The following is a 26372-nucleotide window of genomic DNA, read 5'->3' as shown; positions in this document are numbered from 1 at the left end:
TTTTATGATCCAAATACTTACTGATCAAAAATGTTCTTGAATGGTGAAACAAATAGAAGTAGCTTGTATTTCTTGTCCCAATATGTTTTGATTCCCTGCTTACTTGATTGTGTACCAAATGGACACAGTTCCCTTTTTGTCCCAGTATGTTTTGGTGTCCTGCATATTTGATGCTGCCAAATACATGTAAAGCCTGGCTTGAAGGATTGCGAACAGATTTCTTTATTTTAGCCCTGTTCTCAGTTAAAGGAGCGACTTTGAGAATTTTTTTTTCAGGAAACTTATTTGGTCAGTGCTGTGTAGGTTGAATTGCAGGCACGGGGCACTGGAAACAGTGTTGGGAGGCTGTTCTAACGGTCTAGATAAGGTGATAGTGGTATCGGTAGTTAGGAATAGAAAAGGGCTTATAAGATATACTTTTATCACGAATGTACATCATGTAACTGTAGAAGGCCTATCCAATTTGTATGTTTCACTTATTTTGGACTTTGGAGATATGGGAGCTTCCGTCTTACAGAGCTTTTACAAATCAGACTACAAATTTCAAATTCTGGTTATAGAAGAAACTTTAAACTGTTAGATTTGTAAATACTGGGGGAGACTAAGAGTATGTAGCCCTTGAGGGCTTGAGGGAGTGCCCTAATTAACATATGAGAGGAGATGACATGCTAAGTGGCATCTAGAATCTTAAAAGCCTTGACCCATATAGAAAGTACAGTTTATCTTCTTTCCAGTAGCATTTGGCTTACTATTTTTAACAGAAGACGACTTAATTATTTTCTGTAAAATACGTGAAAAGAAAGCTTCAGCTTTTCTGTTATGTACTAATACTTATTAGCCAGCTGTATGCTTTAATATTTTAAAAATATTTATTTATTTTTGAGAGAGAGAAAGCATGAGTGGGGGAGAGGCAGAGAGAGGTGGACATAGGATCTGGAGTGGGGTCTGGGCTGATAGCACAGAGCCCAGTAAAGGGCTCGAACTCAGGAATCGTGAGATCATGACCTGAGCCAAAGTCGGATGTTTAATCGACTGAGCCACCCAGGCGCCCCTGCTTTAATATTTTTTTAAATGACTATCACCTACTTTAGATTAAAACAGTCATGAATTGAGATTTTATTTTATTAGATTTTAAATTCTGGAGAGTTTGTTCTGTAACTAGAGTGTATTTGTGGATCATAACTGAAGAAATAAAATATCCTTAAACTCCTCAAATTCCCAATATCTGAAAGCTATAAATCAGTCTTACAAAAAAAAGTACAACAAAGTGCCAAACAACAGTGCATTTAGGACTCTGAGAACTGTATTTTTAAAACATATTTCTTAATTTTAGAAGGAAATTATCTCAAGCATCCTCAGGTATTGTATACTCTTTAAACATATGTAAAATCCCTGCTATGTATTTGTTACTACTTTATAGACTAAGCAGAAGTAAAGTAGTAGTGATATATTTTCTGAGCTAAAGGCAAGATGATGTAACTATTTCTGCATTTGTCACAAGTAAAGCTGGATAACTTTCCAGTTTGGACTTTTGATGTCTAGATCTAAGTGTAGAGTCATGTAGGGGAAACATTGTACTCTTATATTTTATCACCTTTATAATGGCTTTGAAGCAAAGACTATTTTTAAGTTTCTGCATTTTAGAGAAAAAGAAGATCATTTCAAATGCTGTTTTAGAGGAATTGTTTTAATAGAATTCGTTTAATTATAACTTCCACATACTGATTTTTTTAAATGTTCAGATTGTTAGTTTTGTCCTAAAGTATCTGGGCTTCATTTGGAAAGGCATGCTTACCACTTTTAAAATATTCCCAATTTCAGAGCAGAAGCAGCAGTATTAAGAAGAATAGGGGATTTGGAGTGTTGTATCAAGCTTTGCTTTGTATTGCCAAGCCGACTTTGGGTAGTTCATTTAACATCTGTTTTCTCATAACATCTATTTTCTTTTCTGTTCTCTCCTCTGTATTAGTTTCCTAGAGCTGTCATAACAAATTACCACAAACCAGGTGAATTAAAACAACGGAACTTTATTTTCTCACTTTTTAGTAGGATATCAAAGGGTTGGTTCCTTCTGGAGGCTCTAAGAGAGAAACTGCTTTTTGCTGGTGTATAGTGGATGCTAACAGTTCTGCATTCCCTGGCTTACAGATTCTTCCCTTCAATCTCTTCCTCCAATGTTCACACTGCCTTCTCTGTGTCTGTCCTTTTATGTCTCTACTAAGGACACTCACTGGATTTAGGGCATACCCTAATCCACTGTGATCTCATCTCCATCATTATCTTAATAATATCTGCAAAGATTTTATCTCCAGGTAAGGTCATATTCTGAGGGTAGACATGAATTCTTGGGAGAACATTCTTCAGCCTGCTTCAAAGGGTAGCAACATATCCATCTTACTTCACATGAATTTTGCTGGAGTTAAAGAAACAATTTGTAGAAATGTACTCTGAGACTGTAGCAAATGTACTCTGAAACTGTAGCATGCTCTCCCATGTTCATAGCTCTTGTTTTCATACTTTATCTTTTAGGTGGTTATGGCAGTTGCTCAGCTGTATTGGCACATATCACCAAAATCTGAAGTTGGCATTATTTCTAAATCACTAGTGCGTTTACTTCGTAGCAATAGGTAGGACGTGATTTTATATGTTATTTCTTTTGTATTCCTTCAAAGGTAATGTTTGAATAAATGTCATCTGTCTTTCAGACATTTATTACATGGTTTTGTATTATATCAATAAGATTTCATACTTAAGGGATCATGATTAAAGCCTTTACATAATTTATCTCTAGGTTAGAGATAAATATAAAATGTTTTTAACCTCAAGCCCAAAGAGATTGAAAATGTTTTGGCAAAGTTTAATATCAGATTTTTATCATTTGTTTTGTTTACTGTGTATTAAGAATTATAACATTGTTTCAGCTATTTACCTTACCCTGAATATATTGTTAATAATTAGTTAAATTTAAAATTTTTTTTCAGTGAGTGCTTACCTCTACTAATAGAGTTGGGCGGGGGGAAGATGCATATTTATTTTTGTCTTTAACGTGACTTCAGCACCATAACTATTTAGCCCTGGGCTGACTTTTGCCATTCCTTAGTGAGGTCCTTTGTGTTCCTGTTCTTTTCTCTTCTTTTCCTTTTTATCAGTTCAATAATTTTATTTTCTACAGCCAGCTCAAAGGTTATCAGAGGATCTGGAATGCATCTTTCACATGAAGCTTTATACCAGATTCATTTCTACCTTCATGTCTTAGCTATTTGGACATAAAAGAACATGACTTTTTTTTTTTTTTTTACTCTATCTTTTCACTCTAGTCATAATTCATAATTGAGTGACACAGTGAGCATCTTACCAAGAGTTTTTGTTAATACTGTGGTTATGTTTATTCCCTTAGCCCTAAGAATACTTTCCTTGCATGTGTTCAGAGCAGCTACAGTATTGGCTTTACATCTTAGGAGTTACAGGATTATAAAATTGGTTTTTAATTTTCTAATGATGAATCAAATCCAATTTATTAATAATTTATAGGTAAATTTATTACCTATAATAAATTTATAGGTAAATTTATAATTTACGTTTAAAAAGAAGATATTTAAAAGTATCTAAAATTTACTAAAAACTTTTTAATATTATATTCAAGTTGAATGCAATATGAACCTTATTGCTGTTTTTTTTTCTTTAATATACTGTTTACATAAAGATACGTAATTGGAAAATATATCCAGTAAAAATTCTCCTTTAATTTCTAGGGAGGTGCAGTATATTGTCCTACAGAATATAGCAACTATGTCAATTCAAAGAAAGGTACGTACATTGTGAACACATAATTCAAGAGAGAAATGAATGCATTAGTATCATAAATGTATTTATATATGTATTTTTTATAATCTAGGGTATGTTTGAACCTTATCTGAAGAGTTTCTATGTTAGGTCAACTGATCCAACTATGATCAAGACACTGAAGGTATGCATGTGCTTATTTTTCAGGTGTCCTTAGTACACGTTTACTTTGAAGATATTGCTGTAGCTTCTAGTATCTGCAAAATGGAGACCTGCTTCTTAAAAAACACAGACACACTTAGGGATTTTCTTTATGCTTTCTCAACTGTATTATTATATCCACTTTCTGTGCTGCATCCTAATAGTACAGACTTTATACATGCTACCTGCACCTTGAATAACTCATAGTATACTGAAGGAGACAGTCATGTAAATAGATAATTTCAGCCCTAGTGTGTTTTCATGATATTATATAGATTTGAATTGAGTACTGTGTAGAACAAGAAAGATGGGGTTAATTCTCTAGGATTTAGAAAATACTTGTAGAAAAGCTGATGTTTAAGAGGATCTTAAAAGAATAATATTTTTGTGAATTTTTTTATTTTGGTTGGTAGATTGATTGGGAATTTGTGGGGTTGGGAGTAGGACAGAAGAACAGTTTATGCTAACACAGAGATTATGAAAGAGTGTTGTGTTCAGGGCATAATAACTGCAGAACAGAGTGTAGTTAGGGATATAAAGCTATGATAATTAAAACAATGTGATATTGGGGCGCCTGGGTGGCTCAGTCGGTTAAGCGTCCGACTTCGGCTCAGGTCATGATCTCGCGGTCCATGAGTTCGAGCCCCGTGTCGGGCTCTGTGCTGACAACTCAGAGCCTGGAGCCTGTTTCAGATGCTGTGTCTCCCTCTCTCTGACCCTCCCCCGTTCATGCTCTGTCTCTCTCTGTCTCAAAAATAAATAAATGTAAAAAAAAAAAAATTAAAACAATGTGATATTTAGACAGAGAAATAAGTGGGATGGAATAGAAAGTGTGGAAACAGATCAATGTGTATGAAAACGTACTATGTAATAGAGAACACATTACAAACCAGTGCGGGAAGGATGGACTTCTCAGCAAATGTTGGAATGATTGGGTATGCACATGGAAACTGGGTTTAATTATACAAAAATCTAATACACATCCAAATTGAAGGATATTTTAGGAGTGCTTGGGTGACTCAGTTGGTTAAGGGTCCTGCTCTTGATTTCAACTCAGGTCATGATCTCGCGGTTCATGAGATCAAGCCTCATGTTGGTTTGTGTGTTGACAGCATGGAGCCTGCTTAGAATTCTCTGTCCCCCTTTCTCTCTGCCCCTCCTCCACTTTCTCCCCCCCCCCCCCACCAAATAAATAAACATTAAAAAGACAAATGGAAGGATATTGTAGAAAATAATTGGTTTCTCATCATCGAAAATGTCAAGGTTATAAAGGTCAAAAGAAAGACTGAAAAAGTTTCTGGCTGAAGGAGACTAAAGATACATCTGAATTCAATGTGTGGTATTGAACTGGATCCATTTATGTTATAGGATTGAGATAATTTGTAAAACTTAAATGGGAATATGATTGCATGTGTCAGTGTTACTTTCTTGATTCTATTGTGTTCTGTAGGACAATGTCCTTGTTTGTAAGGAACATACACAGAAGTCTTTGGGGATGATGTGGTATCAGATTGGTAACTCTCAAATGATTCAAACTAAAATAGTTCTTATTACTTTTTCTATATGTTTGAGATTGTTTTTAAAAAATTAAAATGTTTTCATCAAAATAAAGTCAAGCCATAATCTGGGAAAAAAAATTCCCAGTACCTGTATCTGAGAAATGACTAGGACTCAAAAAATATAAAGAACTTCTACAGTCCAACCCTTTTAATTGGAATGTTTAGACTATTTATTTATTTATGTATTTATTTATTTATTTATTGTTTATTTTTGAGAGACAGAGCACAAGCCAGAGGGGGGCAGGAGGGAGACACACACACACACACACACACACACACACACACACACACAGAATCAGAAATGGGTTCCAGGCTCTGAGCTGTCAGCACAGAGCCCGGCGTGGGGCTTGAACCTACAAACTTGAGATCATGACCTTTACTGAAGTTGGTTGCTTAACGAACTGAACCACTCAGGCACCGTGTTTTTTTTTGTTTTTTTTTTTAAAGTTGATTTATTTATTTTGAGAGAGAGAGCATGCAAGTATGAGTAAGGGAGGGGCAGAGAGAGAAAGAGAGAGAGAGAGAAAGAGAAAGAGAAAGAGAAAGAATCCCAAGCAGGCTCTGCTCCATCAGTACAGAGTCCAACATGAGACTTGAACTCATGAATCATGGGATTATGGCCTGAGCCGAGATCCAGAGTCAGACGCTAAATTGACTGAGCCACCCAGGTGCGCTTAGACCATTTATTTTAAATGTAATTATTGGTATGACCATGTATATGGAGCATGATATGACCATGTAGCTACATACATATATACATCTTGTGGTTTATTTTCTGTTTATGCTATCTGTTCTGTTCCTTTTTTCCTTTTTCATGCTTTCCTTCAGATTTTTTGAATATTTTTTATGAGTAAAAACTGGAACTTTCTTAGTGAGTCTATTGGAGAAGCACTTGTAATTGCATATTTCTTATAACTGTAAATCCAGAAGAGAGAATTAAAATGTCCCAAGTATTTAGGATGGTAGAATGAATGAGAACAAATCAAGAGAATTAATTAGTATCTGGAAAAACAGAGGTATTACATGGAAGACAAGTTGTTTTCTAGCTTTATTAACAAAGAGGGGAAAAAGCCCAGCCACCTCAAATTGTTTAGGTTAATTAGATATAGGGGTGCCTGGGTGGCTCAGTTGGTTAAGCATCCGACTTTGGCTTAGGTCATGATCTCATAGTCTGTGAATTCAAGCACATCAGTCTCTGTGCTAGCAGCTCATAGCTTGCAGCCTGCTTCAGATGCTGTGTCTCCCTCTCTATCTCTACCCCTCACCCGCTCACACTGTCTCAATCTCAAAACTAAACAAAAAAAATCGTTTTTAATTAAATATAAATTGTAAAGTTGGGACAAACAGGGAAGATGTAGGATTCTCTTTTTTCCTAATTATTTTTAAGCATTATATAATTATCTGTCTTCTCTTTGGAGATGTAGGAAGACAAAAATTCATCTGAAGGGCATTATGCCTCAGAATACTTGTAACAGTGTGACTTTTGTTAAAAAAATAAGTGACCTTTGTATTAAATGCCTAGTCCTTATTAAATTAATCCTTTTTATTTATGTTTTAAAATGGTACTCTTTTCTCTACCCTAGCTTGAAATTTTAACAAATTTGGCAAATGAAGCCAACATATCAACTCTTCTCCGAGAATTTCAGGTTTGTATATAATGCTAATTATAAAATAACTTACAAAATATTTGTTCAGTTTACAGTCAAATATACATCATTCTCAGTTTAGAAGTAGATAATTGTGTTAAATAAAATAGTGATTTGGGACAAGTTTGAGAACTAAAATTTATAAATTTTCAAGAATAAACATTAACTACAAATTCAAAATTTAAGGGACATAGAATAGTAATCCCCTTCATGCTTTCATTGAATTTAAAAGACTGGTTTATAACTGTGGTTTGTTTGTTTGGGTTTTTTTTGAAATTATGTTATTGGTAAGGATTCCATCTCTCTGTGCTGTCATCAGTATCAGTCTATACTCTGCATTCATGAAAATAGCTTCACTTCTTAACTGCTTGTCCTGTTTCATTGACCTATATACTCTTTTAGACAGTGTCCTCTTAGCTTTATGTACTTTTGGTCTAAAATTTCTCCTGTCATGATGTTTTTATCAGTGTTTTCTTTTGTTGTATTTATTTAAGCCATTAATGCTTTTGGATGAGGTGCCTCTCAGCTATACACCCTTAGAAGAGTGTTATTCAAAACTTACCTCGTGAATATAGCCTTCATGTTGGAATGGTCAGGGCTGGACACTTAGTTGGTAGATGACAGCAATAGAAAACCTAATCTTAGTGTTATGGGTTTTTATATTTCATCAGCAGTTTTCTTAGTAAAAATGTGCCACATGCTACACACAAATCAGTTTTTGCCAACTCCCAACTTTTATGGATTTAATTTACTTTGTTGCTATAATCCTCCTGTATACCCATTTTAAATTTCCTTTTAGCTAAATAGGCATTGTATTTTCTTAACTGTGTGATCTTATACTTTCAGCAGAAGTAGTAGAATATTATAGCATGTCTAGGATTTATAATTTCAGAACTGGATTACTGTACTTTCATGCTGTGTGTTTTCCTAGGAGGATGACTTATAAAATTAGGATGTTATGGCTATTCAGTCATCTTACGTTTATATATGCCAGAAAATATAGTATCTCAAGTTCTTATTCAGTAATCTATAGCTATAGAACATTGTTTGGGTTTGATTTTTACCTCATTTTTAGAGATTTGCTTTTTTTTTTAAGTTTTTAATTTTTTGTCTCAATGTTTGTGTTTGCCCTTTTCTTATTGTGGGTAATCTTTTTGGGTAGCCTTTTACTGTGAACCTACTGCTTATGTCAGGTTTACTGGGGATGTAGACAGTGAGTCTCAGGTAATTTTATAGCATTGTTTAATTGTACACAAGTGATACATTGGACCTATTTCAGAATATTGGTGATCTACCGATTTCATTTAATTTCATTTAATATCAGGGCATAAGGTCCTTTAGTTAGTCAGACTTTCTAATACATTCTTTATGTATCCACTTTTTATCACTGTTAATATTTGTACCTCATTTGTGTGTTTTATGGGTTATGTTTATAGATATGTTCAGTTTACTTACAATAGTAATTTTTTGAGTAAAATAGAGAATTTTTCTAATGACGTATTCTGATTGAGGAAATTAGGTCATCAAGTGGGAAACAGTTTTAAATACAATTGACCTCTCCTCCATGGAACTAAGAGAATTTGTTTTATTTATTTCTTTAGTATTTATCCTGTTATTTGTACTATTTTCACAAAATTTGTACAGTTTTAGATATTCTTAGGTTTTTCTCTTCGGCACCATTTAAATGTACATCCTCGTTGGCATGTTAGAGAACCAGTGTTAATTGTACATTATGTTCTTCTCATTTGAGGTTGGCAGTCTTTTTTTTAAAAATTCACTTGAGGGATGCCTGGGTAGTTCAGTCAGTTAAGTATCCGAGTCTCTATCTCAGCTCAGGTCTTGATCTCACGGCCGTGAGTGCAAGCCCCACATTGGGCTCTGCACTGGGCTTGAAGCCTACTTAAAAGAAAAAAAAATTCCATTGAGGGGCACTTGGCTTGCTCAGTCAGTAGAACATGGCAACTCTTGATCTCAGGGTTGTAAGTTTAAGCCCACGTTGAGCGCAAAGCTTATTTAAAAAAAAAAAAAATTAAAAAAAAATTCAGTCGAACAGGGGATTTTAAATTCTGTTACATATAATATATAAATATGCATATTTAAAGTATACTCATTTCTGTAAACAATAAAAGCTGAATTTTAAATTAAGAAATTTATAATCAAAGTGAAATTCGTTAGGGTTATAGTAAATTTTGTAAAGATCTTTTAACTTTCTATTATTAAATCAGTTATTTTTAAGTTTATATAAATATATAGTTTACATTTATATTTTTAAAATTTTTTTAGTTTTATTAATTTATTGGGAGAGAGAGAGCAGGGGAGGAGCCAAGAGAGACGGAGACACAGAATCCAAAGCAGTCTCCACACTCAGTGCAGAGCCTGATGGGCGGCCTGATCCCATAAATCATGAAATCGTGACCTGAGATGAAATCAAGAGTCGGTTGCTTAACTGAGCCACCCAGATGCCCCAACACTATATTTTCAAAATGTTCTTTTAAAGAAAATCTATTTCAAAACTGTGGCATTTTGTTACAAAATGAGTATATATAAAGTCTTTACTGAACTACTCACTGTAGCTATTGTAGTTTTATTACATTCAGATACCATTTTGGAAGTAAAATGTTTGTCAGTGGTATATTTGTCCTTTTCCTCCTCTTCTCCCAACTTTAGATTTAGTGTCTCTGAAAAAGCAACCCTTTTTTTCATAGATTCACAGATGCTGCTGGTTAAATGAACTGAAACCTCCAAAGAGAGAGTTCTCATCATCTCTTTCAACCTTGCACTTAAACTAATTGCTGTCTTTGGGTGACTGCTCCCCACTATCTGTTTTGGAATCACAAGCCTCTGTGGCCACAGGTGAATGAACCTGGCTTGAAAATGCGCCTCTTCTAAGGCACATTGTTTAAGTGAAAAACAAAATTTAATTAAGCTAAGTCATCATTTGGACCTCTTGCGCATATAAATGAGAATATTGTGTTATGTATTATAAAATTTTCATTTCTGACAAAGCTTAATACAGTAGGGTTCTTTTTGTTCACTTGTTAGTACCCTAAAGTATAAACTAATTGAAATGGTATTTTTTAGACCTATGTGAAAAGCCAGGATAAAGAATTTGCAGCAGCCACTATTCAAACTATAGGCAGATGTGCAACCAACATCTCAGAAGTCACAGACACATGCCTCAATGGCCTGGTATGTCTCTTGTCCAACAGAGATGGTAAGTTAACAATGTCATTTTACTTCAAGAAATTTATCCTTTGAATATTCTTGGCATGTTCTTCATATTGTAACATTTTTTAACATCTCATTTTAGTGTTTCCTGTATGTCAATAGCATGGTCATGATGAAAGTAGCATTTTATCTTTGAAATACAAAGACCCACACACACTTCTTTGTCGTTGTTTTAGTAAATTAGATAACTAACTTGGAAACAGTGTTTGTTTCTCCTTAAACAAGAACTAAGAAAGTGTGTTTTATTTTATTTCTTCACAATTTAATCACCTTCATTATACCCTTTCCACAAAGGTTCTGTTTTACTGCTTTTAATGACATAGAAGTCATATATAATATTGGTTCACCTGCAGAGGGTGCTAAAAGCAGGCAAATGACTATAGCATGGAGAAGTGGCTAGATCAAAAAAGTATGTTTATTGTGTATCTTCAAAGGTTTGTTCTAAAAATGCATCTAATAATTTCATATTCAGGATTAAACTTGACTTAACAGTCATTAGTTTGAAAGCACTTCATGTTGTTAAGTCAGACAACATGTAAACATATTGTAAAACTGGATAGGTGATAACCAGTAAAATGCATAATCTAGGTTTCATATTGTTCTGCGGTAAAATGTCAGTTATTTCTATGGTATGGCTTTAGAAAGTGAAGTCCTTTGGAGAAAGAAATATTAGTCACTTTCACCTTTATAATAATCTATTTAGAAGATTTTTATTATGATTGTATATTTGATTAAAACAAGAGATTCTTTTTAAGAAAAGCTTAATTTTTTTGTGTAAAATCATTGAAATTATTTGTGGAATTCTAAGTATAATTACATCATATTTAGACATAGCAAGCATATTGAAACATAAGAAGCTTGAATACATTTTATATTTATACTTTATTTATATTATTATGTATATTTTCATGACAATAATTCTGTTATCCCTAATTATCTATTCCTACATGTAGATCTCTTTAGAAAACTGTAACATTGTGATAAGTACTTCCAAGGATATTATTGAAACAAAATTTAGCCCCGAGTAAGAGTGATTTTTTTTATTGTGAACATAAAATTATAAACCTTAATCCTGCAAACTCAAGATAATATGATGGGTAGAACATTTATCTACATGCAATATTAAAATTCTAAATAAGTGACAACAAAAATTATCAAGGAAATAGATTTTTAAAAAATATGACTGTAGAAGGTAACTAGAGGCGCTTAAGTTTTAAATGTCAGTCATTTTGCCCATTTCTACTTGTATTTTTTTTAATGTTTATTTTTGAGACACACAGAAAGAAGGACTGTGCATGTAAATGGGAAAGGGAGACTGAGAATCCAAAGTGGCCTCGGAGCTCTCAGCCCAGACCCAGACATGGGGCTCAAACTCACAAACCGTGAGATCATGACCTGAGCCAAAGTCAGATGCTTAACCAACTGAGCCACCTGGGCCCCCCTTACATTTAGTGATAGCATCCTTTTTGTCTCTATTTCTTTTTTTTTTAATGTTGTCTTTATTTTTGAGAGAGAGAGAGCGCAAGCAGGGGAGGGACAGAGAGGGAGAGTGACAGAGGATGTAAAGCGGGCTCTGCGCGGATGACAGCACCAAGCCTGATGTGGGGCTTGAGCTCACAAGCTGTGAGATCATGACCTGAGCCAAAGTCAGACACTCAATTGACCGAGCCACCGAGGTGCCCCTTTCTCAGTTTCTATGTCACACTTTAAGTGTGAGTTGAAAAACATGTTTTATTTCCTATATCTTAATAATGACTTTCTGTTTGGTTTTATGTAGTGCTTTTCTTGGGAAAGTATCTCCAGAACATTAAAGGTGATGAACCAAAGTTTTCCAGGGTAAATTATTCTTTTAAAATTTAGTTACATATAAAAAGTACTACAAATTATTTAGAATATTCATTAGTTCTTTTAAATACAAAAGAATATTCAAGGTTTCTGAATTTTAGTTTTTGAACCTTTTTTCTCATGTGAAATTTGCAAGTTGTGTATTTTAAAGCAATTATCTCTACTTCAGCTTTATAATATATTAAAGTCTTGAACAATATTTTTTATTGACTTTAATTTAAAAGATGAATATTCTATCTTTATAACACTTTGAAGGGAAGAATAGATTGTTTTATAATTAGATAATGGGGGACAAATATAATCTATGTTCACTCTTAAAGGTAGGAGGAGTTACTAATTTAAACTCTCATATTTTAATGTTTAGACTTTTGTTTTTGGTAAATCAAAACTATCCTTACAACATGGCTTTTTTCCTACAGTTTGAATATTAAGAAACTTAAATCATAGTGTCCTGATTCTGGTTACATAATCATCATTAGCCTATAGTATCTGATTCTTTGATTATTTATTATATGAGCTACACTTTTGTAGTTTGGACACCTCAATAAAAGTAACTGGTAAAACAAATAAAGAGAATATTCATATTAAAATCAGTAGCATTCAAGAAAGTATTAGTATTTTTAGCTTTATAGTGACCGTTCCTGACAATAGAGCCCCTTTTTTTCTCCTATTAAAAGATCTGCTTTTAGGAATAGGTATCAAGAATGAGGGCTCAGTTTCTTTAAAATCTCTTAAGATCTTTTGAGGCTCTAGGGATCTGTGATTCTTGATTTTCTGTTAATTCAAATACCTCATCATCTCTTCAGATAATGTATCTTAAAACCATAGGTGCAACATTTCAGCTCCATTCTTTTTTGCCTATATTCAACATATTGTTTTTAGATGTGTAGATTTTTGTTTTCGCTTTTTATTTTTTTATGTTCTCTCTTCTTGACATGGAGAGGGCTTTTCAAGGCTGACTTGAAGCTTGCCTAAAATAGTTCAGCATCACTAAGGTTAATTTGATAATTTCTCAAGGATCTTTATGAGAAATCTGCATTTCAGTTGGCTTAAGATAATTTAATTCTATAAGTTAACTTACTTCAGGTAATACATTAGCAAAATTTGCTTGCCTAAATAACCTTACCATCTACTGTAAACTAAAAGGATTGGGGCAGAGGACTACTTTGTGTTTCATTTAGTTTTATATATTTCAGTAAAAATTTATTGAAAGCGAATCAGTTGGGGTATTTAGTAAATGTTGAATAGATGAATGAGGTACTCATTCAGCCTATAAAAAAAGGTTCTTCCCTTTACAGAGTTAACAGTCTAATAGATGAAAACAGTAATATAAAAAACATGTATTATAGTCCTTTTGTATACTGACCAGTTAGTTTATGGTGAGCTATCTGCTTGTATGCAGAACTAGACTACCTGTGTTTGAGTGTTAATGTTATCTTGAATAAATTACTCAATCTCCCTGTGCTTCAGATTCTTCATTTGCAAAATGAGTATAATAGTAGACTATAGTAACCTGGAACACATGCTAAATGAAATAAGCCTGCCACAAAAAGCCAAATACTGAATGATTCCACTGGTGTGAGATACCTAAAATAGTCAAATTCATAGAATCAGAGAGTGGAATGGCAGTGCCAGGGGATGGAGGAAAAGGGAAATGGGCAATTACTAAACAGCAAACCTAATGTTTCAGTTAATTAAGCAAGTTGAATAAGCTCTAGAGATTTGCTGTGCAACATTGTACCTATAGTCAACAACAATGTATTGTACATTTTAAGGTTTGGTATGAGGGGCGGGGCACCTGGGTGGCTCAATCGGTTAAGCATCTGACTTTGGCTCAGGTCATGATCTTACAGTCTGTGGGTTCGAGCCCTGTCTCTTGCTCTGTGCTGACAGCTCAGAGCCTGGAGCCTGCTTCGGATTCTGTGTCTCCCTCTCTTTCTTCTCCTCCTCTGCTCATGCTCTATCTCTCTCTGTCTCTCAAAAATAAATAAACGTCAAAAAATAAATAAAGTTTGGTACAAGGGTAGATCTCATGTTCACTGTTCTTATCAAAATAAAATAAAATTAAAAAATAGTATGTTGTACTTCTAGAGTAAGGGCCATTAAGTTTTGTTAAGGACAAGGAAGAAGCTTGGAAAGGTCAGAACACAGGATCATTTTGTGCTTTGGATAGAGCAGCACCACAGTCCTGGAATCTTGGAAAAACAGGAGATAGTATCAAGGAAAAGTATGGTGTGATTACAGGAAGGGATAAGAAGGCACTTGGGGTAGACAGAATCATGCCTCCCTCATAGACGTCCGGGTCCTTATGCTCAGAACCTGCGAATATCCTATCTTAACTGGCAGAAGGGACTTTGCCGAGATTAAGATTCTTGAGATGGAAGTCAAAAGCATCCTCTTAAGCAAAGGAGGAAGGTCAACAAAGTCAGATATCAGAAGCACAGATTGTAAGTGATGCCATTGCTGGAATGGGGCCTTGAGCCAAGGAATCCAGACAGTCTGTAGAGGTTGGAAAAAGGCAAAAAATGGATTTTCTCCTAGAACCCGCATAGAGATGGTCCTGTTGACACCTTGCTTTTAGCCCCATAAGGGCTAAACTGTTAACTCGTGACTCCGGAACTGTAAGATGCTAAATGTGTATTGTTGTAAGCCTTTAAGTTTGTGGTAATAGGAAAGTAATACAGCACGAAAGATAAATGATGCCAAATATATATATCAACTGTAGCCAATCCTGCCTCTGCATGTGGATAATTAAAATTATACAATATTTTTTCTTAGTCTAGTTTTGCTATAATATATTTTAAAAATATAAATTTTTATACTGTAGATTCTTAAAACCACATTTACCATATTTTACTTTGCATCGTAATTACTTATATAACCATTTAAATTTTCTTACTAGAATGTAAGTTTGACAAGAGCAGGATCTTAATCTTTGTTTGCATCAAAGCTCAAAGCAGTGGTCTTTATAAAAGTAATAGCTGTATGTAGTAACTTAGAATTTTGAAGTAAAATTGTACATTCACGTTCTGAGTTTGAATTCTGGACAAAGTCATATAATTCTAGTCCATTTCTCTCTTCATCTTTAAAATAATGATAATAAGATACCTACCATATGTTACCATGAGTAGAGAAAGAAATACATCATTTTGTAAACTGAAGCACTGTATAAACACTGATTTATCATTCCCCTGGAGAAAAAGGTATATATAGTTTGAAATATGTATATTTAATAATGATTAGAGTGATAAAAATTTCACTTATATTCTTAAAGGGAGCTAGATAAGAAAATATATTTCAGAGAAAAGAATAAACACAAATCTTGGTATTTTCAGTATGATATTGAAATAAATCTTTGTTGTGTATGCCAAGGGAAGCTCTAATATCCATGAAGCCCTATTAATAAAAAATGTCAAAGTAATAAGTGAAGGCATTGTTGACTTATTTTTTTGGCATCAGTAGCATTAATAATTGTTTATGCAAGATTCATTCCATAAGTTCAGGTGCTCTGGCTAGTTCAACAACAATTCTCTGCTGGTGCCACCATAAATGCAACTCTGGACCAGTGATTAGCCACTTAAGTTTGATAACTGAGTCTCAGAATCCGTTTGAGGATCTGCTTCCTTGGAGCCACTCCCACTGCCAATTATTATATTAGTAAGGCCCTGGCAAGAAACAGATGGCACACTTAAAAGGAAGGATTGAAGAGAATTTAATGAAGGAACTACCCATAAGGTGTGGGCAGGATTAAGGGAAACCAAGAAGGTATGACGTAACACGTTGGAGCTAACAGGCTAGCAACAGTGGGAAGCCCCTTTATCAGATCTAGAATTGAAGGGAAGGGGTGTGAGGAGTGGGACCAGACTCAGCAGGAGAGAGCCACTCCCAGGAACTGAAACTCTCCGAAGAGGAATGCATGCATTGCCAAGGGAGGCCTTGCAGTAGAGAGAGCTAGGATAGCAAATACGCTCTCCTCCTGCCCTTGATCTCCTGCTGGTGCTTCCTATCAGCTAAACACAGCTGGAAGCCAGGGGTAAGGGAGTCTGGTTGATGCAGTCCACAGAGGTCAACCTCTGTGGGCACAGAGTAGTTCATGAAAGGCAGAGAGTGGATTCATGCAACAAATGGAGACATTCCAGTGCATAAACCTACTCTTTCTGGCTTTGAAGTCTGTTATTTCTATAGTACCACCTTTCTTACTACTGATGATCCTTACTACTCACTTGTCTGGACATACCACTTAAGGAATTTTGTTTTTAGTTTGCTGTTTTCTTTTGAATTGGAAAAAAGTTACTTAGATTGTAGGTGTTTGATTACCACTTTATAATTGATAGGAATCAAAGAACTGTATAACTACTTAATTACCACACTGTGGTAGAAATCAAGTATTTGAAAGCTATAGTTAAAAACCAGACACTTGAACATTATGGTGTGTAGCAAAATTGAACCTCACTTTCCTTTTTTGACTCAAAGAGGCAGGTATTGAAAAGGGGTATCAGAAGCTAGGAGGCAACAGCAGAGATTAGAAATTTAAGTGTACTCTTCTGCTTAAAACAGTGTGAACCCCCAAAATTTGGAAATTTATTCCTGGTTATAGTTTTCACCTCGTCATTAAGACACGTATAATATTTTGTTAATTTAAATTTACATTTGACCAAGAATATTGCCTTTGAATTGCATTACACGTATGTAATATGAATGATCTCTGTCTTTTTCAGAAATAGTTGTTGCTGAAAGTGTGGTTGTTATTAAGAAATTACTGCAAATGCAACCTGCACAACATGGTGAAATTATTAAACATATGGCTAAACTCTTGGACAGTATCACTGTGAGTACCAATTAAGCGATCTTTCCTGAATTTTAACTAGATATTTGTCAGTAAATTATAGTGTTAAAATAAATGGACATCTTAACGTATAGTGGCTAAGAAACCTTAACTATCTGGATTCACATCCTGCTTCTAAGATTTGACACTGTTGTGGAAGGGAATTACAAATCTGAAAAAGGGGAAGGATGCAATAAATGCTGTAGTGTTAGATTGGAATTGGAGATAGCAGTGTAAACTTCATAAGTTTTTATATTCTAGATGTATGTGAGTGTTTAAATGCATGTGTGTATGTGTCTACACACGTTTATATGTATAGATATGAATGCATATATTGGGTATACAAACATCTATTTCTTAAGTTGTCCTTTGAGAGGGCCTACATGCATAATACTCGAATACAAATGAGCACAGCTAGTGCCCAGATCTTGTTTTGTTTTTTTAATTGAGATATAATTTTATACCATAAAATTCACTCTTATATAATTTAGTGGGTTTTGGTATATTCATAAAATGGTGCAGTCATCACTCTTGTGTAATTCCAGTGTGTTTTCATCATTCTAATAAAAGAATCCCATGGAAATACAAATCAAAACCACAATGAGATACCACCTTATTACACCTGTCAGAATGGCTAACATTAACAACTCAGGCAACAACAGATGTTGGCGAGGATGCAGAGAAAGAGGATCTCTTTTGCATTGTTGGTGGTAGTGCAAGCTGGTGCAGCCACTCTGGAAAACAATATGGAGGTTCCTCAAAAAACTAAAAATAGAACTACCCTATGACCCAGCAATTGCACTACTAGGCATTTATCCACGGGATACAGGTGTGCTGTTTCAAAGGGACACATGCACCCCCATGTTTATAGCAGCACTATCAACAGTAGCCAAAGTATGCAAAGAGCCCAAATGTCCATCGATGGATGGATGGATAAAGAAGATGTGTGTGTGTGTGTATGTGTATATATACACAATATATATATATATATATATATATATACACATACATACACAATGGAGTATTACTCGGTAATCAAAAAGAATGAAATCTTGCCATTTGCCACTACACGGATGGAACTGGAGGGTATTATGCTAAGTGAAATTAGTCAGTCAGAGAAAGACAAAAATCATATGACTTCACTCATATGAGGGCTTTGAAACAAAACAGATGAACATAAGGGAAGGGGAACAAAAAAAATATAAAAACAGGGAGGGGGACAAAACAGAAGAGACTCATAAATATGGAGAACAAACTGACAGTTGCTGGAGGGGTTGTGGGAGGGGGGATGGGCTAAATTATGGCCAAGGGGCATTAAGGAATCTACTCCTGAAATCATTGTTGCACTATATGCTAACTAATTTGGATGTAAATTTTAAAAAATAAAAGATAATAATAAAAAAAAGAATCCCATGGCTCAAACTCCTGATTCTCCCTTTACTCCAGCTCTTGACAAAGTAATCTACTTTGTCTCTATGGATTTGCTTATTCTGGATATTTCATATAAATGGAATCATATATCAAGTGGCCTTTTGTGTCTAGCTTCTTTAACTTAGCATATTTTCAAGGTTTGTGCATGTTCTAGAATGTAGTACTGCATTCCTTTTTTATGGTAGACCTTGGTTTTTAAATTCCATTCACCACTCAAAGGAAACCAGGGCTGCTTAGAGAAATGACTGGTTTCAGAACTAGGGCAAGGGAAGAGCAAGATGATCTTGGAACATATTGTTGGGCTTTAAAAAGCAAGGAAATGCTCACAGAATGATAGGGATATGTCAAAAAGACAAAGAGCCAGCTTGAAGGGGTTCTCACTGGTCAATTTGAACAACAAAATAAACTACAGTAAAAGAATTATGGCCTATTGAATAGGGTAAGACCCTCTTGAGTCCACACTGGAATGAATGAATGAATGAATGAATGAGAGAAAGTGAAGCTCTTTCTTACAGTGCAAAACAACTAATAAATATGAAAGGCATGATGGAATTGGAATATCACCATTTGCAAGCTATCACAACAATAATTGATTCAGGTAGGAATCATCAAGCAATGTGAAAAACTAGGGGGTGAAAGTTTGAGTAGTAAGAGGATATCTGTACAGTCTCAAAGTATACCCTCATAAGATACTTCATTATGAAGCATAAGATAATGACCTTTGACTTTCACAATGGAGAAACCTGACAGGTGCTGCATGAACCAAATGAACATAGTTAACATTGCCAGCAATGGGATCAAATACCTTCTGATATGACCTACTGAATAGAACTCAGCTTCAGGTCTGTTGCATTTCTGCCAAAAATGAATAACTTGGATACAATCAAGAGGAAACATGAGACAAACTCAGATGAAGGTATACTACAAAAATAACTGACTTGCACTCATTAAAAATGCCAGTATCATGAAATATAAAGAAAAATTCAGGACCTTTTTCACATTAAAAGAGATTAAAAGGATATGACAACTTAATGCTACACATATTTTTAATTTTCTTTTGCTATAAGGGACTTGGTAGGGAAAAATGGAAAAATTTCAATAAGATCTGTAGATTAGATAAGAGTATTGGTTCACTGTTTAAATTCCTAATTTTTAAATCATTTTACTGTAGTAATGTAAGAGCATTCCTTTTATTATGAAGTTTGCACCGAAGTATTTTGGTGTTTAAAGGCAAGTCTACAACTTGTTACCAATTTAGAAAGCAAAATATCTGTGTATGTATGGAAAAGTAAAGCAAATATATAGTAAGCTGATAACATTTGGGGAATCTGTGTGAAGAGTACTCAAAACCTCTGTTTATTTTTCTTCCAAGTTTTCTATAAATCATAAAATTGTACTTAAAGAATTAAAACCAAATATTAATCTTGGCTCCACCACTTACCATCTCTGTGTTTTTCCATTAAAACTTCTATACTTTAACCATCTGTGAAATGATAGTGGAAAAAAAGAGACAACCTCTCATATTTTATAAACATTATATTAGTTAATATATGTAAAGCTCTTAAGGATGTTTCTGGCACATAGGTACTACATAAGTGTCTGCTGTCATTATTATTAGGTCTTATTTCATTCCCTTCCACCTTTAAAACTTAAGGTTTTTTTGAAGAATTACTTGAAAAGAATTTTATTTCCTGATCTAAAACTCACTCCTCAGTCTGTCACAGTCTGATTTTGCCTCCCCACTAGTCCACTAATACTGCCTTTGCCAGGGTCACTCACTGTTTTCTTATTAAACCCAGTGGATAATTTGCTGTTCATGTGTCTTTCATGATCTTTTGTTAACATTTGACTTCATATACTGCTTCTTCCCTTTTGAAACATTCTCCATGGCTTCTGTCTGGTTTTTCTTCAAACTCTTCTCCATTGTGTCCCTTCATTGTTGGCTAAAGTTAAAAACTAATGTTCTGTAACTAATGGAGTTGTAGTTTGGGGGAAATGTATTATTTTTTTCTTTGAAGTTGGGGTGATATGTACTCTGATGTTCTTAAGAGGTGTCATATTTGTGTGGTTCAAGGCAAGATTTGGAGCCTATCAGGACCAATTTTTAATATCTCTGGTGATGAAATTTTCTTCCCCTCAAGGTGTTAGTAAAGCTTGCAAGGCAGTTATATAATTATTTTAAAGCTAAGAGTAAGACTCACAGAAATGTGTTAGCATCTGAGCTCCCACCACATTTCTCACCAGAGAGTGCCTTTGTCTTTGTATCTACTCTTAATATTGATTCCAGTTATCAAAGCCAGGACTTCTCATAGATTGTGTATGAGAGGTGTAGGGGTTAAGAGAGTAGCTTTAATATTTGCGTAAGAAGCTTAAAATCATAGCAGCTGTCTTTTCTGACCACAGTGGTATGAAGCTAGAAATAAAAAATAAGAGGAAGGTGAAAAGATCTACAAATATATGGAAACTAAACAGCACACTTTGAAACAACCATTGAGTCAAAGAGGAAATCAGAAGGAAAAAATTATCTTGAAACAAGTGAAAATGAAAATACAATGTATCAAATACTATGGTATGCAGGAAAATTGGTTTGAAACTTTATAGCACTTGTAGAGGAAAGATTATACCAATGAACACACATATTAAGAAATCAGATCTCTGGGAATGCAAGCTGGTGCAGCCACTCTGGAAAACAGTGTGGAGGTTCCCCCAAAAAACTAAAAATAGAACTACCCTACAACCCGGCAACTGCACCACTAGGCATTTATCCACAGGATACAGATGTGCTGTTTCAAAGGGACACATGTACCCCCATGTTTATAGCAGCACTATCAACAATAGCCAAAGTATGGAAGGAGCCCAAATGTCCATCGGTGGATGGATGGATAAAGAAGATGTGGTATATATATACAATGGAGTATTACTCAGTAATCAAAAAGAATGAAATCTTGCCATTTGCAACTACATGGATGGAACTGGAGGGTATTATGCTAAGTGAAATTAGTCAGTGAAAGACAAAAATCATATGACTTCTCTCATATGAGGACTTTGAAACAAAACAGATGAACCTAAGGGAAGGGAAATAAAAATAATATAAAAACAGGGAGGGGGACAAAACAGAAGAGACATAACTATGGAGAACAAACTGAGGGTTACGGGAGGGCTTATGGGAGGGGGATGGCCTAAATGGGTAAGGGGCACTAAGGAATCTACTCCTGAAATCATTGTTGTACTGTATGCTAACTAATTTGGATGTAAATTTTTAAAAATAAAATTAAAAAGAATAAAGGAAAAAAAAAGATAAAACTTCCAAAAGTGGTTAAAACCTAAAAAAAAAAAAAAAAAAGAAAGAAAGAAAGCAGATCTCAAAAAACAACCTAACTTTACATCTCAAAGAACTAGAAAAAGAACAAAATAAACCCCAAAGCTCATGGAAGAAAGAAAATAAGAAGGATCACAGCAGAAATAAGTGAAATAGAGACCAGAAAAGTAATAGAAAGGATCAGTAAAACCAAGAGCTGATTCTTTGAAAAGATATGAAAAAAGTTAAGAAACAGCAAGTAAGGATCCCACAAGAAAAGAAAGCTATCGATTAATATCCATGATAAATATAGATGAAAAATTACAACAAAATATTAGCACCTTGAATTCAAGAACACATTTTAAAAAAATTTTTTTAATGTTTATTTTTGAGAGACAGTGTGAATGGGGGAGGGGCAGAGAGAGAGAGGGAGACACTTAATCTGAAGCAGGCTCCAGGTTCTGAGCCATCAGCACAGAGACCGATGCGGGGCTCAAACTCAAGAAATACGAGATCATGACCTGAGCCGAAGTCGGACACTCAACTGACTGAGCCACCCAGGTGCTCCAGGAACTCATCAAAAGGATTATACGTCATGACCAAATGGGATTTATCCCTAGGATGCAAAACTGGTTTCATACGTGCAAATCAATAAATATAATATATCACAGCAATAAGGTGAAAGATAAAAAGCACATAAAAACCTTTAACATACTGGTTGTAGAAGGAACATACCTCAACATAATAAAGGCCACATATGACAAACCTACATCTAGCCTATAGGGGAGCCATTGTACACTGTGGCCAAAGGACATGGCCAAAGGGGGAATACTTCGTTTGATGAATGAGTAAATGAGGCCCACTGATGTGAAGTTATCTGTCTCCATGATATACATGATCAGTCTAGGACCAGAACCAGTCTTCTTGTTTTGCTGGCTGGTATTTTTCCTAGTATAGTACACTTATTTTGTCTCTGCCCAATGGCTATGGTGAACTGTGGATTCCAGGTTTTATTTGGACTTCTGGTCTTAGTTCTACCACTGACGAACTGTAAGATGTTGGGCAAGTTTCTTAACTCCTTTGTGCCCTGTTTCCTTGTATATCAAGTGGGAATAATGGTACATCTTGCTTTCTAAGGTTTTTATGATAACAGACTAAGAAAACAGGTAAAGTCTTATATATATGTATGTATGTATGTATGTTTAATTTTATTTTTTAATTTACATCCAAATTAGTTGTCATATAGTGCAACAATGATTTCAGGAGTAGATTCCTTAATGCCCCTTAGCCATTTAGCCCATCCCCCCTCCCACAACCCCTCCAGTAACCCTCTGTTTGTTCTCCATATTTGCCTCTTATGTTTTGTCCCCCTCCCTGTTTTTATATTTTTTTTGCTTCCCTTCCCTTATGTTCATCTCCTCTGTGTCTTAAAGTCCTCATATGAGTGAAGTCATATGATATTTGTCTTTCTCTAATTTCGCTTAGCGCAATACCCTCCAGTTCCATCCATGTAGTTGCAAATGGCAAGATTTCATTCTTTTTGATTGCTGAGTAATACTCCATTATATATATATACCACATCTTCTTTGTCCATTTATCCATCAATGGACATTTGGGCTCTTTCCATACTTTGGCTATTGTTGATAGTGCTGCTATAAACATGGGGGTGTATGTGTCCCTTCGAAACAGCACACCTGTATCCCTTGGATGCATGCCTAGTAGTGCAATTGCTGGGTCGTAGGGGAGTTCTATTTTTAGTTTTTTGAGGAACCTCCATACTGTTTTCCAGAGTGGCTGCACCAGCTTGTATTGCTTCCAACAATGCAAAAGAGATCCTCTTTCTCCGCATCCTTGCCAACATCTGTTGTTGCCTGAATTGTTAATGTTAGCCATTCTGACAGGTGTAAGGTGGTATATCCCATTGTGGTTTTGATTTGTATTTCCCTGATGATGAATGGTGTTGAGCATTTTTTCATGTGTCAGTTGGCCATCTGGATGTCTTCTTTGGAGAAGTGTCTATTCATGTCTTTTGCCCATTTCTTCACTGGATCATTTGTTTTTTGGGTGTTGAGTTCGATAAGTTCTTTACAGATTTTGGATTCTAACTCTGTATCTGATAGTTTGCAAATATTCTCCCATTCTGTTGGTTGCCTTTTAGTTTTGCTGATTGTTTCCTTCACTGTGCAGAAGCTTTTTATTTTGATGAGGTCCCAATAGTTCATTTTTACTTTTGTTTCCCTTGCCTCCGGAGATGTGTTGAGTAAGAAGTTGCTGCGGCCAAGATCAAAGAGGTTTTTGCCTGCTTTCTCCTCAAGGATTTTTATGGCTTCCTGTGTTACATTTAGGTCTTTCATCCATTTTGAGTTTATTTTTGTGTATGGTGTAAGAGAGTAGTCCAGGTTCATTCTTCTGTGTGTCACTGTCCAGTTTTCCCAGCACCACTTGCTGAAGAAGCTGTCTTTATTCCATTGGATATTCTTTCCTGCTTTGTCAAAGATTAGTTGGCCATACATTTGTGGGTCCATTTCTGGGTTCTCTGTTCTGTTCCATTGATCTGAGTGTCTGTTTTTGTGTCAGAAAACAGGTAAAGTCTTAAAAATAGTGCAGACACATGGTGAGAACTCAGTAGATGTTGGCTATATAATTTTTTTAAAAAAGAAACTTGGATTTTGTTGTATTCAAGACTTAGATCCCATTTGCTATTTATTAAGTGACATAGCTAAACACATGAACACTAAAATTTAAATTAATTCTACTTTTAAATTCAAATTGAATAAGATATAGGTCTGTAGTGCAGTCAACTTATATATTCTGATTGTGAATATTTTATTCTTTGGAATATCCTTTGTGTGTATTAAATACTGCTTTTGGAGCAAAGTCCTTCCAGAATAAAATGCATGCTACATGAAGATTGTTGAACCAGGGTTACACATAGTGTTTAATGGGACAGATGAGTTAATATCATAAAAGAATAATTAAAAGATGTTATTTTGTGAAGACTACTGAGTAATTTTGAAATAGTACTTTATGTACTCAGTGCCCTAGTGCCTTACTGAATGCCTGCCGTGTCACAAGGTAACTACACTTGCCCTGCTGCCCCAACTTAATTCATACTAAAGTATTAATGCCTACTGAGGCCTGATACAGATTATTGGATCTCATTTGCTATTTTTCTGCAGTTTGTTTAGATATCTACTGATTTTGCCTTTGACAAATTTAGATACATAAAATTGATGTTTTTGCAGGATTTATTTTACACTGTTGCATTGTGCAGTGGCTAGAGTCGAAACACAATAGCTTTTAAATTGAACTGCTTACAAAGTGATCTGTAAAATCATTCTAGATGTCTTTCTGTAACTGCTGTGGTCAGCTAGGAATCATTATTTGTTTTTGCAACTAAGTTACTGGGTTAAAATGGCAGTGGAAACTGCCTTCTCGTAGAAGGTTTAAAAAGTGCACTTAAGCACTTGTTCAGGGCATTCAGAATAAAGAATCAAAGTCATTTACAATCCAGCTTGTCTTTGAAATATTGAAAAAGCAGAGGTTAATAATCAGAGCATTTGTGTGAGTATATTATCAGTTTGGTTTTAGTTCAGTGTCCTGTTTATTCTGTGGTTGAGAAGACCATGGAGAACAAAAAGTGACTAATTTTCTATCTTGCTCTTTTTTTGGTTGCTTTAAATCTTTGAAAGACCATTGATACTATGATACATACATGAATCATAGTATCGGTGATGTACGAAGGAGAGTTCTGGAACATAACTGGAAGAGAAAGATATGACTGGAATCTGAAAATCTTATGATTCTGATTCCAGCCAAATGCACAAAAACAGTGTGTTTGTTGATTTTCTAATCTTTTAAAAACAATTGCCATCACCAAAAATTTGGAATAAATACATTTATATTGATATTATTTCTTGTTGTGGAAAAGTTTTCAAAGTTTTTTATGTTTCCTTGGAAATTTTATTACCTTAATTCTGGAACCTCTGAGTATTACCCTGCCCTCTAACACCACCATCTTGAGATTTTCATTGTGAGCGTTAGAATGTATTGATTTTCATTTTTTCCCAAAGAGTTGTATTTTAAATTATGCATTATTAATGTTTACAGTGTTTAAATATTATTTTAATCTTAGTATATTAAAGAATAGGAATATACAGAATCTCTTAAAACTTTTGGGATTGTCTTTTTAATTGCAAAAAACAATTGTAACTGCGTTACCAGAAGAAAATTACTTAAAGTGGGGTAGTAGGTTGGAATATGTCCTAGAATTCTAATTGTTATACCAGCAATGTATAATAAAATATTTGAGAAAAGTAAATCTAGCATAACCGAAATCTGAATTTGCACATATATTCTTATTTAGAGGTACCTGTCATCAAAGCAGGCAACTTGAATTGCTTCATACCAGAAAATTTAATGTACCACTCAATTACTGTTCTTTAGCCCAATTAAAAATAATAGATTGGGAGGAAGGTCTTAATGCAGTGTAACCTTTGGAACATTAGAAATAGCCTCTTTCTTTCCAGAAATCAGTGTACAGTAAGGATATCACT

At 34.7% G+C, this 26372-nt stretch overlaps 1 protein-coding gene across 9 annotated transcripts in view; it reads left to right on the top strand.

The window, feature by feature from the left end:
* AP3B1 (adaptor related protein complex 3 subunit beta 1) overlaps window positions 1–26372 on the top strand; it is a 261344-nt gene that overhangs the window by 120262 nt on the left and 114710 nt on the right. For all 9 annotated transcript variants that reach the window (XM_042941819.1, XM_042941809.1, XM_042941836.1 and 6 more), the window contains 6 exons: window positions 2530–2627; window positions 3753–3807; window positions 3896–3967; window positions 7127–7189; window positions 10271–10403; window positions 16981–17090. In XM_042941819.1, coding sequence (XP_042797753.1) covers window positions 2530–2627; window positions 3753–3807; window positions 3896–3967; window positions 7127–7189; window positions 10271–10403; window positions 16981–17090 — 531 coding nt within the window. The remainder of the gene's footprint in view (window positions 1–2529; window positions 2628–3752; window positions 3808–3895; window positions 3968–7126; window positions 7190–10270; window positions 10404–16980; window positions 17091–26372) is intronic.

The sequence above is a fragment of the Panthera leo genome, chromosome A1 (genome assembly GCF_018350215.1).
Source record: "Panthera leo isolate Ple1 chromosome A1, P.leo_Ple1_pat1.1, whole genome shotgun sequence".
Taxonomy (NCBI): Eukaryota; Metazoa; Chordata; class Mammalia; order Carnivora; family Felidae; genus Panthera; species Panthera leo.
Note: the sequence above shows the minus strand (reverse complement) of the source record. Positions and strands in the feature narration are given on the sequence as shown.